Source organism: Schistocerca piceifrons, chromosome 3 (assembly GCF_021461385.2).
Source record: "Schistocerca piceifrons isolate TAMUIC-IGC-003096 chromosome 3, iqSchPice1.1, whole genome shotgun sequence".
NCBI lineage: Eukaryota > Metazoa > Arthropoda > Insecta > Orthoptera > Acrididae > Schistocerca > Schistocerca piceifrons.
Window position 1 is genome coordinate 376,100,192 of NC_060140.1, and position 16,466 is coordinate 376,116,657.

Consider the following 16,466-nt stretch of genomic DNA (forward strand, 5'->3'; position numbering starts at 1 on the left):
ATAGCTATTATCAGTTTTGACTCACTTTAGTTATTCTCAGATAGCCGTAGAAACAAAAAATATTAGAGCTACAATTCAGTTAAGCATTACAGAAACTGACCGACACACTTTGATCTTCCTGGTGCAATACAGGAAATAAGTCATAAACATTATTATCTTTGAGACAGCTTTACAATAAGGAGATAAGGGAAAGGAGTAAATAGTAAACTAGGGTGGAGTACAAAAGTAACAGGGGATGTGAGAGTCTCATGTGAGGGCTAGAGAGTGAAATAGGTTGAGAACAGGAACATTGGTAAAAAGGTACTTCTTTCCTGTCTTCAAACTGCCTATACCTCCACTTCCACTACCATCCCATTGCACCCTTCTTCATCCACTCCACCTGTGCAAGTGATTTCCTACTCCATTCTTCTTTTCCGTATCCCTGTCTTTCACTCTGGAGCCTCCACCTTCTCTGCTGTACTGTTTCCACTGAAATTCTCCTAATGGCCACCCTTCTTTGCGATGTTGCGCACCAGAAGTTTTGTAAGCTCACTATTATGTATTTAAAAGGTCATGTTTTGTACCGTTTAAAAATGGATGTTCTGGATCTCATGTAACTGTCACTATTGAAAGAAAAATAAAATGTTGTCCAACAGAGTGCTTTTCCTTTGCTGGCATGGATTTCTGTTGCTGTAATCCATGCACTGGTTAACTGTTAGAAGACAAACAAGGTTAGGTGCAGGCATATTGGATAAAGTTTTCTCTCATCCAAATAAAAAAGTACATGTCCTGTACAAGATTCAATTAAAAGTTACCTCTTGAATTAAACTTTTTTTCAGCACAAAGATGGAATTATGCACTTGTGGGTGCCTCTTTCACTTGCGGGAGTGTTTGCATACCTTGTAGCACACTGCTTCATCACCGTCTATGAGGTAAACTCAACTTAGTCTGCACATTAATATGTTGTTGTTCTGATCTTTTCTATTGTGAATGTTCTCATCTGCTTTTATTATTTATCCTTTCAGATGGCAATAGACACAATATTTATTTGTTTCTGTGAAGACTGTGAGCTCAATGATGGAATTAACAGACCATACTTCATGAGCAGAGGTTTGATGGTGAGTCAATTTTTGAAAATGTGATGTAATTGGATAGATACAATTACAATTACATTAGACTGATATAGTGGTAGCTCATAAATTAGTAGCACAAAAACTGATTATTTTATAACTTCCTGACATACTGTGTATTGCCTGTATTAGTGTCCAGCTGCATCTTCATGTTGATAAATTCCAGTATCCTAAAGTCAACTTCCTTCCATGTCTTAAAAACACCTTCAAATCTGATTGATTCTGACTTTAGGAAGATGTTCACACTAGAGCAAAGACTTTTTTCTTATGTCATTTTTTTCTTATATAGAAATTTATTTACAATCTTTTCTAATCATTTCACTCAACAACACTGATTCAAGTTATAAATAGCATGGCTTTTACACTAGTGTTTGTTTGATTATTATTATTGGTATGGTACTATTTTTTCAGGATCATTATAGCTCTCTTGTTGCTTTCAAACAAGCAATCACTGTATGGAAAAGATAGAAAATAAATTTTATAGACTACTGACTGCTGTTAGTAAAGTTTGATCTAATGGCACTTTTTGTTTCAGAATTCTTAATTAAATATGAAGTAAGCATTTTTATTTTCTAGCAAAAAGAAGATTTCTTTCCTAGTTGTTTTTGTGACATGTTAGTATGTTTCAGAACATCTCCTGTCGACTGCCTTCTGTTTTTGGCTGTGGCAATTTGAACAATCTGACAGAATGTCTCTGGTAGCAACCTTCATTCTGCTCATTGCATTGTGTTACAACAGCTTTAATTTAATTTCACAGCCATTTTTATAAATAAACACCGCCTTTGAAGATGGCCATCTCAAATTGGGGTCGTGGATGGAACCAACTTGACCCACCACCACTACCTCAAAATCATCCCTTACAAGCTTTCAAAGAATTTCTCACATCCAGCATTGCTTCACAACCCTTCCTCAGGTTTCTAAAACATGGCCCTAACCTGTTCTCTGTAGAACTCCAGGCTCTATGTTCCCTGAAAGCTGATGATTCCATCATTATCCTCCCAGCAGACAAAGGATCCACCACTGCAGTACTTGGCCAACAGGAGTATGTTAGTGAAGGACTACACCAGCTGTCTGACACCTCTACATACACCATCTGCCATATGAAGATCCCATTCATGTGATTCAGACTGATCTGCAGTCCCTCCTAAAAATCTCAGGCCCCTCAAAAGGACTTACACCTCAATCCATAGAACTTCTTACCCCACCCAACCACACACCGCCATCTTTTACCTTCTTCCTAAGATTCACAAGCCCAATTATCCTGGCCGTCCTACAATTGCTGGTTTCAAAGCACCCACTGAACGTATATCTTCCTTAGTTGATCAACATCTGCAACCCAAAGTCCAAAGACTTCTCTCATACATTAAAGTTACCAACCATTTCCTATCTCATCTGGAATCTGTGCCTGTCCCTCTTCCACCACACACCTTGCTGTCACCATTAATGCCATCTCCCTCCATACCAACAACTGCCCCGAACATGGTCTGTCTGCTGCTGAACATTTCCTCAGTCAAGCATACATGATTCCAAACCTCTGACATCCTTCTTGCTTGCCTTAAACAACTTTATACTTACTAACAATTACTTAAGCTTTGAGAGGCAGACATACAAACAGATCAAGGGTATGGCCATGGGAACCAGGATGGCTCCTTCATATGCCAAACTATCCATGGGTCACTCGGAGGGAGCTTTCCTAGGATCCATAAGCCTTCAGCCCCTAGTTTGGCTTAGGTACATAGATGACATCTTTGCCGTATGGCCTCATGGTGAGGCTGATCTGTTAAAATTTCTAGAATCTCTAAATACCTTCTCCCAATTAAATTTCACGTGGCCCTATTCTGAATCCCATGCCACTTTCCATCATGTTCATCTCATCCTCACCCTAGACCAGCTACACACTTCCATCCACATTAAGCCTACAAACAAACAACAACACCTACATTTTGACAGTTGCCATCCTTTCCATGACAAATGTTCCCTCCCATACAGCTTTGGAATTCAAGGCAAACATATTTGTTTGGGTGCAGACTCTTTACAGTAGTACACCATCACTCTCATCTCAGCCTTCACTGAACGTAATTATCCCAAGAGCCTAGTTCAAAAGCATACTTCCCGGGGCATCACATCCAATCCTGGTACTGCTGACCCCTCCAAAAAACAACTTCGAAGCACAGCACTTGTTACACAGCATTATCGTGATCTTGAATGTATTACTTCGACAAGGCCATGTCTTCCTAAAATAATGCCCTGAAATGAGATCCATTCTGTCTGAGACTTTGCCCACCACTCCTAGAATAGCTTTTCATCGCCCTCCCAATCTCCGCAACATCCTTGTCGGACCATAAGCTCCTTCTGCACCCATCTACCTACTCTGTGGCTCCTACCCCTGTGACCATCCCTGCTGCAGGAGTTGCCATGAGCACTCTCCTACCACCATCTATTGCAGCCCTGAAATTGGCAAAACATATACTATTAAAGGGAGAGCCACCTATGAAATGACACATCATATACCAGCTGTTATGTAAACAGTATTTGGCTTCTTACATTGGCATGACCACCACCCTGTTATCAGTCAGGATGAATGGGCATAGGCAGAGAGTGTATACCGGCAACACACAATGTCCCGTTGCAGAGCATGCTCGAATAACATGACGGTCATGACCTCGGTGTCTGTTTCAAAACTCAAGCCATCTGGACTCTTCCCCCAGACACCAGTTTCTCAGAACTCTGCAGGTGAGAACTAGCACTACAACATGTCCTTGGTTCTGCCACCCACCTGGCCTTAATTTATGTTAATTCCTTCCATCTCAGCATTTCTTCACAGTAACTACTCCTTTCTTCACTCCATTTTAGTTTTCTACATTTTTCATTTTCTTACCTGTCTATTTTTCACCGTCCCTCCTCCCGCCTCTGTTACATACAATGCACTTAGCTTTTCACTCTTTTTAACTTGTGCATGATGTTTTAGGAATAATCTCTGTCCTGGATATTACTCTGTCTTCCACCTTTGCACTCTCGGATTTTCAAATCTCATCTGGTGCAGTCCCCAACAATCAGACTTTCCATCTCATCCCGTCCATTAAGTCCACCCTGACCCAGGGCTCTAGGTGACTTCTCTGAACTGTCTCCCTTTCTCTAAATCTCTCCAGTCCTATTCCTTTACCCCTCTTCCTTCTCATTCAACTCTTCCGCCAGAGGAAGCATCCACTGGCTCCAAAAGTGTATACAAGTCAACCCTTTTATGTATGTGTTCTCCTGCCGCTGCTCGGTGAGTAGATTTTTTATCTATTCATTTACATTATAAATATAATAGAGGGAAACATTCCACGTGGGAAAAATATATCTAAAAACAAAGATGAGGTGACTTACCAAACGAAAGCACTGGCAGGTTGATAGACACACAAACATACACACAAAATTCAAGCTTTCTCAACCAATGGTTGCTTCATCAGGAAATAGGGAAGGAGAGGGAAAGACGAAAGGATGTGGGTTTTAAGGGAGAGGGTAAGGAGTCATTCCAATCCCGGGAGCGGAAAGACTTACCTTAGGGGGAAAAAAGGACAGGTATACACTCACACACACATATCCATCCGCACATACACAGACACAAGCAGACATTTGTAAAGGTAAAGAGTTTGGGTAGAGATGTCAGTTGAGGCAGAAGTACAGGGGCAAAGATGTTGTTGAATGACAGGTGAGGTATGAGCGGCGGCAACTTGAAATTAGCGGAAGTTGAGGCCTGGCGGGTAACGAGAAGAGACGATATACTGAAGGGCAAGTTCCCATCTCTGGAGTTCTGACAGGTTGGTGTTAGTGGGAAGTATCCAGATAACCCGGACAGTGTAACACTGTGCCAAGATGTGCTGGCCGTGCACCAAGGCATGTTTAGCCACAGGGTGATCCTCATTACCAACAAACACTGTCTGCCTGTGTCCATTCATGCAAATGGACAGTTTGTTGCTGGTCATTCCCACATAGAAAGCTTCACAGTGTAGGCAGGTCAGTTGGTAAATCACGTGGGTGCTTTCACACGTGGCTCTGCCTTTGATCGTGTACACCTTCCGGGTTACAGGACTGGAGTAGGTGGTGGTGGGAGGGTGCATGTGACAGGTTTTACACCGGGGGCGGTTACAAGGGTAGGAGCCAGAGGGTAGGGAAGGTGGTTTGGGGATTTCATAGGGATGAACTAAGAGGTTACGAAGGTTAGGTGGATGGCGGAAAGACACTCTTGGTGGAGTGGGGAGGATTTCATGAAGGATGGATCTCATTTCAGGGCAGGATTTGAGGAGGTCGTATCCCTGCTGGAGAGCCACATTCAGAGTCTGATCCAGTCCCGGAAAGTATCCTGTCACAAGTGGGGCACTTTTGGGGTTCTTCTGTGGGAGGTTCTGGGTTTGAGGGGATGAGGAAGTGGCTCTGGTCATTTGCTTCTGTACCAGGTCGGGAGGGTAGTTGCAGGATGCGAAAGCTTTTTTCAGGTTGTTGGTGTAATGGTTCAGGGATTCCGGACTGGAGCAGATTCGTTTGCCACGAAGACCTAGGCTGTAGGGAAGGGACCGTTTGATGTGGAATGGGTGGAACCAAAGGAGTTGAGGTTTGTGAGGAAATTCTGGAGTTCTTCTTCTCTGTGAATCCAGATCATGAAGATGTCATCAATAATTGTGTACCAAACTTTCGGTTGGCAGGCCTGGGTGACCAAGAAGGCTTCCTCTAAGCGACCCATGAATAGGTTGGCGTACGAGGGGGCCATCCTGGTACCCATGGCTGTTCCCTTTAATTGTTGGTATGTCTGGCCTTTGAAAGTGAAGAAGTTGTGGGTCAGGATGAAGCTGGCTAAGGTAATGAGGAAAGAGGTTTTAGGTAGGGTGGCAGGTGATCGGCGTGAAAGGAAGTGCTCCATTGCAGCGAGGCCCTAGACATACGGAATATTTGTGTATAAGGAAGTGGCATCAATGGTTACAAGGATGGTTTCCGGGGGTAACAGATTGGGTAAGGATTCTAGGCGTTCGAGAAAGTGGTTGGTGTCTTTGATGAAGGATGGGAGACTGCATGTAATGGGTTGAAGGTGTTGATCTACGTAGGCAGAGATACGTTCTGTGGGGGCTTGGTAACCAGCAACAATGGGGTGGCCAGGATGATTGGGTTTGTAAATTTTAGGAAGAAGGTAGAAGGTAGGGGTGCGGGGTGTTGGTGGGGTCAGGAGGTTGATGGAGTCAGGTGAAAGGTTTTGCAGGGGGCCTAAGGTTCTGAGGATTCCTTGAAGTTCCGCCTGGACATCAGGAATGGGATTACCTTGGCAAACTTTGTATGTAGTGTTGTCTGAAAGCTGACGCAGTCCCTCAGCCACATACTCCCGACGATCAAGTACCACGGTCGTGGAACCCTTGTCCGCCGGAAGAATGACGATGGATCGGTCAGCCTTCAGATCAGGGATAGCCTGGGCTTCAGCAGTGGGGATGTTGGGAGTAGGATTAAGGTTTTTTAAGAAGGATTGAGAGGCAAGGCTGGAAGTCAGAAATTCCTGGAAGATTTGGAGAGGGTGATTTTGAGGAAGAGGAGGTGGGTCACGCTGTGACGGAGGATGGAACTGTTCCAGGCAGGGTTCAATTTGGATAGTGTCTTGGGGAGTTGGATCATTAGGAGTAGGATTAGGATCATTTTTCTTCATGGCAAAGTGATATTTCCAGCAGAGACTACGAGTGTGGGACAGTAAATCTTTGACGAGGGCTGTTTGGTTGAATCTGAGAGTGGGGCTGAAGGTGAGGCCTTTGGATAGGACAGAGGTTTTGTCTTGGGAGAGAGGTTTGGAGGAAAGGTTAACTACTGAATTAGGGTGTTGTGGTTCCAGATTGTGTTGATTGGAATTTTGAGGTTTTTTTTGGGGGGGGGGGGGGGGGAGTTGGAAGTGGGAGATTGAGTAGATGGGAGAGACTGGGTCTGTGTGCAATGAGAGGAGGTTGAGGTTTGCTGGAAAGGTTGTGAAGGGTGAGTGAGTTGCCTTTCCGGAGGTGGGAAACCAGGAGATTGGATAGTTTTTTGAGGTGGAGGGTGGCATACTGTTCTAATTTGCGGTTGGCCTGTAGGAGGATGCTCTGAACAGACAGTGTGGATGTGGGAGAGGAAAGATTGAGGTCTTTTATTAAGGATAGGAGTTGATGGGTGTGGTTCATTGGCTGAGTTGATGTGTAGGTGAAGGATTAGGTGGGTGAGGGCAATGGATTGTTCAGTTTGGAACTGGTATAGGGACTGATGGAAAGAAGGGTTACAGCCAGAGATGGGAACTTTAAGTGTGAGGCCTTTGAGGGTAATGCCAAATGTCAGACAAGCCTGAAAAATTGCCATAATTTTAGAATAATTATCAGTAATAAGTATCACATTAAAACACAAATATCTTTTTAATGTGGTATCACAAAAGACTTTTGCCTCCGTGTTGTATTTACACAGTTGGACATGATCGGAACAAAGAAGGAAACTCACATTTGTTTGTGTTAGTACTCAGCCACTGCAGTCACTGGCTGTGCACTGACACACACACAAACCCAACACAAGTTTCCCTGTTCATTCCAATTGTGTCCAGTACTGCAAATAAAACATGGAAGTAGAAGTCTTTTGTGAAACCACATTAAAAAGATATTCGGGTTCTTATGTGAGACTTATTATTGATAATCATTATAAAATTATGGTAAATAGAACATGTAATACAATACTGGTTAAAACACTAAAGTTGGCAGTCTTTGTAAACAGAGAACAACTGGCACAAAATCTACAGCTTGCTGTCGAGAAGGAGCTCACTTAGTTCACAGAACATCATGGGTGAGAAAGAGGGTGGAAATAGTCATCATGTTATGAAGCATCTTGAGGAGGAATGTTTATGTCTGACATTAGGTTGTACCAACCTCAGACTGTGCACATAGTACAGATTAGTGTATTTCACGCAAAGTAACAATGATTCAGGAAAGCCCATTATAAAGACAGCCATCTTCAAAACTGGTGTTTCTTTGTACAAATGACTGTGAAATTAAATTAAAGCTGTTGTAATACAATGCAGTGAGCAGAAGAAAGGTTACTATTAGACTCAGTATCATCAGATCATAATTATCATTAAGGCAGTAACTCAGGTTACTTTACCACATTGTCAAACACTTAACCTACAAGGGTTGTTTCAAAAGTAAGGTTCCCAAATCTGTACCCTTACCATGCATGGTGCAATGCGAAATCCGGCAACACCACCATGTTTGCTGGATCGCCCACCACCAATTCCAACAACCAGCGTGGCTCTGCAATGGTCAGTACTGGCCTGACAGTCATAAGCGATGGAGCCTGTCATTGCTGTCACCGCCAGGTGTGAAATATGTGCAGTCATTTGATTTTTGCATGCAAGAAAGTTACTACCTGTAGAAATTCATTGGCAATTGAGTGAAGTGTATGCGGAAATGTGTATAAGCATTCAACATGTCCACAAATGGTGTAGGGAGTTTGCCAATGGCCGTAAGGATGTCCACGACAAACAACAAAACGGGAGGCCGTCGATCTCTGACAAAGTTGTGGCAAAAGTTGAGCAAATCCAGCGCGAAGATCAGCGAATCACCATCCGGCAACTGGCTGCTCAAATTCCTGAGGCTTCTGAACCTTCAATTGACAGGATATTGAATGAAAAGCTAGGCTACCACAAGGTGTGTGCGTGCTGGGTGCCGCACGTGCTTTCAGAAGTCTACAAACAGCGGCGCATTGACTGTGCTCGGAAGTTTTGGAGTGAATGCAACGAGAATAAGGAAGACTTTCTTGATTCCATTGTTGTGGGGGATGAATTGTGGTGCCATTAAGTTACTCTGGAAACAAAACAACAATCGCGCCAATGGAAACACACTGGATCGCCATCACCAAAGAAGTTTAAGCAGCAGCTGCCAGCAGGAAAGATCATGGCATCGATGTTTTGGGACCAGCATGGTGTACTGCTCGCTGATTTTATGCCTAGAGGGACCACCATAAACTCAACAGGTTATTGCAAGATCTTGAAAAAACTCAGATAGACAATCCAAAATCGTCGTAGGGGAAAACTCGGCAAAGGCGTAAAAGGTTGCACCACGACAATGTCTGTCGACATGTGTCACAACAAATGAAGGAGTTAATTGACAAATTTGGCTGGGATGTCATTGACCACCCCCCTTACAGCTCTGATTTGGCACCCAACAATTTCCATCTGTTTCAGAAATTGAATGAGCACCTATGGCGGTTTACGATTCCACATGGACGAGGAGTTGCAAGAAGAAGTTTCCAAGTTTCTCAATAGGTCGGCGGTGGACTTCTTTGAGATGGGAATGCAGAAGTGGATTACTCAACAGAAAAAATGCATGGAAAAAATGGGGACTACGTGGAAAAATAGCTCAAAGATCAACATTTCCAATGGTGTAATTGTTTTTTCGAATAAAAAAATTCCTTGTGTCTAAAAAAAATGTGGGAACCTTATTTTTGAAACAACCCTTGTATAATACAGGCAGCAGTGAAAATCTTGTTTACCATGCTAACACTATGTTGTATGATCAATAACTTTATGTATTAGAATGCATTTTTTGCTTTGTCCCAAGGCTGACTTTGAGCAGGAATATGAAATTTAAAATGCAGGAAATGCTGTAAAACGTAACTGTTAATGATAGGAAATCACTGTATTGAGAGAATAGGACTTGTGTTAGGACTGAAAAAAATGAATGTAAAAAGCAAGAAAATGGAAAAACAGAGGGACTTAAAAACAGGTTTCTAATATATTGATAAATTAATAAAATATTTCATGCTATTATGTTGTGGTGGGGTGGATTTCACATTAAAAACCAACATTTTCAAGGAGAATCATGGCTCCTTTGAATGTCCCAATTCACACCCTGGCTTGCGGCTTGCTACTGGCTGATGAGGGGGGAGGGGGGGGGGCGACTTTGGGTTGTAAGGTAAAATCCATCTGACAATAGCATAATAGCCTGGAATATTTTATTCGTTATGACATTCCTTGCTGTGAAAGTTTACATTTTGCGATATAGGTAAACCCACAAAGTCTTTGTAACATGAGAAGTGTGTGAGAAAAATATGAGATTGATTTCTTTATCTACCAAAAGTTTTATTTTATTTTTTTTCAAACAATAGTATTGCCCTTCAAAGTAGTTTCCTTTGGCAGCTATACACTGGCAGAGTCGTTGTTTCCAGTCTTTGTAGCAACTCTGAAAGGCTTCAACTGGTAAGGTCTTCAGTATGTCATCACATTCTTTTGAATGTTCTCCAGAGTCCCAAGATGATGGCCTATTATGACATTTTTCAATTTTGGAAAAAGAAAAAGGTTACAAGGGCTCAGATCAGGTGAATAGGGGGCTGCAGAACAAGGTGGATGCCTTCTGAGGTAAAAAAATTTCGTGATAGAAGTGGGACATGTGACGTGGGAAAGTGTCGTGATGCAGCATCCACTTGCCTGCAGTGTCCGGTCTCAATCAATTCACCCTTTCCCTGAGCCTTTCATGGACGCCTCTGTAAAACACTTAGTTGACAGTTTGTCCTGGAGGAACAAATTCACAAGAGCATGCACACATTGGACATTTTCATTGGTTTTTAAAGTTGAAGGCCTCCCTGAATGAGGTTCATCTTCAGTGTGTTTTCAGCCTTCCAAAAATGATTTGTGGCGGTGGAGAACTTGTGCTATTGATGGGGAATGTTCCCTGTAGGCCTGTCTCAACATTTTGAAGGTCACACTCATGGATTCCCCAAATTTAACAGAAAACTTGATGGCATAATGTTGCTCTAAATTCAACTGTTCCATTTTTGTAATACGTAATGAAAACTTAACTTCAGTGGTGAGGTTCTCAAAACTCACATGATGGCTGTACAGAGCTGAAACTCGGACCCAGCATCTGAAAGGGTTTACGAAACAGGTCTACACAAATAGAGCTACACAGTGTTGCCACATAGTTAATTTTAGGTACTGGCTTGCATTTGGTGGTGTTATGTTCTTTATGTTCATAATCATAATATTTTAACCAGATGTATTATTATTATTATTATTATTATTAAGCATTACAATCCATGAAGGCTTTTTGCTGCAGAATGGACAATGTTGAACCACTTTGCTCTGTCTTTACAAGTAATTTGCCACTGTCTGTCATGTCCTAGTTTTCTGAGATCGTCTTGAATATTGTCCAAGTATCTCATGCGTGGGCGTCCAAGAGGTCGTCTTCCGGTGGGAATCTCTTCAGTCACTTTCTTGATGGTCCTGTTTGGTGGTGCTCTGATGACATGCCCTATCCATTTCAGTCTTTTGGCTTTAATTTTGGCCACTATATCGGAGTCTTTATATAATTTGTAAATTTCATTGTTATTTAGCAATCTCCATTCATCACTGATCCTATCTCTTATGGGTCCAAATATTTTTCTCAAAATTTTTCGTTCAAATACTCTTAATCTGTTTTCCTCTTTTTTTGTGAGAGTCCAGGTTTCAGATCCATAGGTGAGTACTGGTATAATCAATGATTTGTATACTTGTAGTTTGGTGTTCCTAGAAATTAACTTGCTTTTGAAAACTGTCAAGAGACTATAGTAGCATTTGTTAGCCTTCTGAATTCGTGATTCTATTTCAATTTTTATGGAGTTGTCAGAGGTTACTATTGTACCAAGGTAATTAAATTCATTTGTCTTTGTGAAAGCTGTGTTATTAATTTGCAGTACATTATTATTTGATGGATAGCGGGATAAGATAAAGTACATTGTTTTGTCTGTATTCAGCTGGAGGCCTGTGCCATTTGTGGCTTTAATTAATTGTGCTGTAAGAAGCTTCAAATCATTCTCACTGTCAGATAATAATGCAATGTCATCAGCGTATGCTACAATGTTAATTTTGCTTTCCAGTTGTGCTCCAATTTGTAGTAGCTTTACTTTTTGGATTATTCTATTGATTACTATGTTAAAAAGAACTGGTGAGAGTGAATCCCCTTGTTTGACTCCAGTTTTAACCTCAAAGTCTTCAGAAAGTTTGCTAGCTACTTTTATTTTGTATTTTGAGTTTAAAGTGCAAGATTTTATTAAATTTATCAGTTTGTTAGGGATGCCAATCTGCCTCATGCACTTCCATAAATATTCCCTGTTGATACTGTCAAAAGCTTTTTTAAAATCAATGAAAAGCATATGTACATTTTGATTGAATTCATATTTCTTTTCACCCAACATCCTTAGGACATATATATTGTCAATAGTCGATCTGTTAGGTCTAAATCCACATTGGGCATCATCTAGGGAGTCTTCAACGTAAGGGCTTATCCTTGCTAACAGTATATTTGTCAGAATTTTATATGTTGTGTTTAGTAACACAATTCCTCTGTAGTTTGAACAATTTGTTGGGTCTCCCTTCTTGTATATAGGGCACACAACTACTTCTTTCCAATCATGTGGGACCTGTTCCTGCTTCCAGATGTTGGTGATGATTTTGTGTAAGCAGTTTACAAAAGGAAATTTACTGAGCTTCCATATATCTGTGTCTATACCATCACTTCCAGGAGCTTTATGTCTCTTCAGCTTCTTGATGCTTTCTTTAATTTCTGCTAAGCTGGGCTCTTCGTCCGATGGGTCAGCAGTAAGATATTCATTGTCATCTTCCTGAGAGACGCTTATAGTTGGAGCATTTAGTAACTGGGGACGCGCCCTCTAGGAGTTACAGGCTCTCCCGAGGGAACCAGATGTATGCTGATTTTAATGTGTTAACAATAATATTATGAAAAGGATAGATTGCTACACACCATACAGAGGAGACCTTGAGATTCAGACAGGCACAACAAAAAGATTGCTATACATTTAAGCTTTCATCCAAAAAGCCTTCTTCCAAAGTAGACAACACAGAAACATTCACACAAGCACAACTCACCAATGTGTCTGGCCACTGTGGCCGGACTGCGGACAGCAACTGCATCTACTATGAACAGCAATCTGGTGTGAGTCGTGGGGGTAAGGAGATGTGGGGTGAGGAAGAGAAGGGATAGCAGGGTAGGGAAAGGTGTAGTGCTGCTTGTGGGCATGTGCAGGTATGTGATGGGGAGCAGAAAAGGAGAGAAGTAGAGAAGGGTACACTGACTGGTGGGTGTGTTGGCAGAAGAGACTGCTGTTTAGTGCAGGAGTGGGAACAGGGAAGGGGACAGGTAGGCGAAGGACAGAGACCAGCAAAGGTTGGGGCCAGGGCAGTTACAGGAATATAGGATGTATTGCAGGGAGAGTTACCACCTATGGCATCAGTAGTGATGAACAGGGTGCTGTGTGGTAAAGGAATAGGAAGTGTGGAGGAAATGGTTGGCGTCTTTTATATAGGAGAGTAGGTTTCAGGGAATAAGCTGAAGATGTTGATCTCTGAGGGGAAAGTTTCTCTCAGTGGGGGCACAGTAACTGGCCACAATGCAGTGTCGTGGGTGGTTGGGCTTATGGACTTTTGGAAGCATGTAGAAGGTAAGAGTGCAGTGAGAGGTGGGAGTGAAGAGAGATAGACTCTGGGGAGAGGTACTGGGATGGACATAAGGATGTGAGGAGGGACTGGAGATCCTGTTAAATTTCTGGAATGGGGTCACTGGGACAGGGTTTTTAGGTGGATGAATCAGACAGCTGGCGGAGTCCCTCCACCAAGTAATCCCTGTGTTTCAAAAAAACTGTGGTGGAACCTTTGTTGGCGGGTAGGATTATAAGGTTGTGATCAGATTTTAGGTGATGGACTGAAGTTCATTCTGCAAAAGTAGGGTTGGTTTTCATGTGAGGAATTTGGGAAATGGTGAGGCAAGGTTTGAGGTTAAGAAATTCTGAAATGTTGACATTTTGTGTTTTCTACTTCAAAAGAAGGCCTTTACGTCAAAAGCGTAAATGTATAGAGGCCTTTTTGTTGTGCTTGTCTGCAACTCAGTGTCTCCTCTGTAAGGTGAGTTGCAATCTATCCTTTTCGTGATATTGTTGTTCCCCCATCCTAGACTTCCCATTCTGCATTTTTATTTTATTTTTTAAATATGTTATTTAATTTCTATTTTTAAAATTAGGGTCATTCTAAAATAAATGAGCTGGAGGCTGTAAAATGAAAACCACTGAAAGGGTTGTACTGCCATTGCCTGTGGAAGAAGGTGTAGTCCCTATAAGAGTGCTGAAACTCCAGACTTTATGCTAGAGGGATGTCTACACATACCCACATAATGATAGAGTGAGAACATGTATGCGTTGACTGTCTGTGTACTCAACAGTGCTAAAAACAGAGAGATGGAGGCTTCAGAACAAGAACAAATGGGTCTAGTGTGTTTCCTTGCAGTAGAAGAGTGCAGAGAATGTAAATTCATCAAAAGAATGGCACAAGTGTATGCAGAGCACTGAATGTCTGCTGCAGTTTCAATGCTCAATCTGACCTCTTGGGCAGCAGATTCCACTGTAACTTACTGGTCTTCAATAATGAGGGCATCCACCTGCTGGACAATAGTGTCAGCAAAGCAGTGTGGTGTTCAAGATTGTGTATCATCAGCCAATGACGTCCATCCTTCCTTGAATCGCTTGTGCCATGTCTTGACTCTTGCAATTGTCATGTAGTGCACTTCGTACACCTGTCCCATTCTTTGATGAATTTCCATTCCTAACACTCTTTCCACTGTCAGGAAATACACTACACCCCTTTGCTCTTTTTTTGAAGCTCCCACTTTTCTATTTTCAGCACGACTGAGTACAGGGGACAGTTGACATTTGCACCCGCTCACTCTGTCACGATGTAGTTGTGTACCCACTCCCCTTTGGCAGTAAGTCTGGGGCCTCAGCAGTCTTATTTGGTCCAGATTTTCTTACCTAGGCAATGGCAAAATAGTATGTTCAGCAGTTTTTATTTTACAGCCTCCAGCTCATTTCTTTTTGAATGACCATAATACATACCTCTCTAAAAACAAACTTGAGGGTTCAACTTTTGAAGAATCAGATTTGTTCATACTCCATAAACAAATAAATGTGGACTGTGGTACTTACAAGCTAGATCCACCCACAACTTATTTTCTTTGCTTGGTTTTCTTTCAGTTTTCGATTTCTTGTACTTCTCTCAATGTTGGCGCACCTATCATTTTTGCTTCAAATTTTCTTGTATTTTGTCAATTTATATCATGTCTCATTCCACATACCTGAACATTCTGCTCCTTGAAGGGATCTGTGGAATATGAGGAGTGAATGAATGAATGAAAAAATTATATCCTACATTTAGAGTTTCTCCCTTGCTCTGGAATTCTGGTTTTACCTGCCCATCTACTGGTTTTACCATTATAATCTTTATTTACATTTCAATCCCAAGAAAATAACTTTTACTTCTAAATTCTTTTAATTAGCCCTGTAAAATTTTCTGTTAAGAATGAGAAAGATCATTTAGCTGCATGATGTTACACTGGGACAACATACATCAACAGAACAAGCTATTTTTTCCTTCACCCATCAAATCTTAGAGTCTTTTAATAATAAATTATCTTGTGTTGGTATCTTCTGTGACCTTTCTGAGGCCTTTGATAGTGTTAATCATGAAATCCTTGTAGCAAAGGCTGAATATTATGGTATAAGTAGCTCAGTTGGCTCATGGATTAAATCCTACCTAGCTGGAAGAAAGCAGAAGGTCATTTTGAACGACTCTGAGGGATACTCGGTGTCATCTAGCCAGGGCTCTATTGGCTGTGGTGTTCCTCAGGGCTCTGTACTTGGCCCCCTTCTCTTCCTCATCTTTATCAATGATCTTCCCTTGCAAACTAGCTTTAAAACCCACTTTACTCTTTATGCTGATGACACCTCTATCCTCATCAACAAAACTCCCAACCTCAATCTTGAGGAATTGGCCAATATGGTCTTTAGTAAAGTATGTAATTGATTTGTAAATAATGGATAATGGGTTATCACTAAATGTTAATAAGACCCAGTTTGTACATTTTCAAGTGAGGAAAAAAGTTGAGGATCAATTAAGTATTACATTGAATGGTAGTGAGTTACTACAAGTTGAGTCAACCAAGTTTCTGGGTGTACACATTGACAACAGTCTAAAATGGTCTGAACATACTTTGCACCTCCACAAAAAACTCAGCTCAGCAACATTCGCTGTTTGTATTATTTCCACTGTATGTGACCGAGACACCACAAAAACTGCTTATTTTAGTTATTTCCATGCACTATTGCTGTATGGCATAGTTTTCTGGGGTGATCAGCCACTATTCAAAAAAATATTCATTGCCCAAAAGAGAGTTATTAGGAATATGAGCAGAGTCCAGCCTAGACATTCTTGTAGGAACCTTTTCAGAAAATTAGGGATACTGACAACTGAATGCCAATATATCTACTCTCTGTTATGTTTCATTGGTAAAA

The 16,466-nt window shown here is 41.6% G+C and overlaps 1 protein-coding gene across 1 annotated transcript in view; it reads left to right on the forward strand.

Moving 5' to 3' along the window:
- LOC124787905 (choline transporter-like protein 1) overlaps positions 1 to 16,466 on the forward strand; it is a 490,856-nt gene that overhangs the window by 470,859 nt on the left and 3,531 nt on the right. Inside the window, exons 15-16 of the mRNA XM_047254885.1 lie at positions 819 to 911; positions 1,005 to 1,097. Coding sequence (XP_047110841.1) covers positions 819 to 911; positions 1,005 to 1,097 — 186 coding nt within the window. The remainder of the gene's footprint in view (positions 1 to 818; positions 912 to 1,004; positions 1,098 to 16,466) is intronic.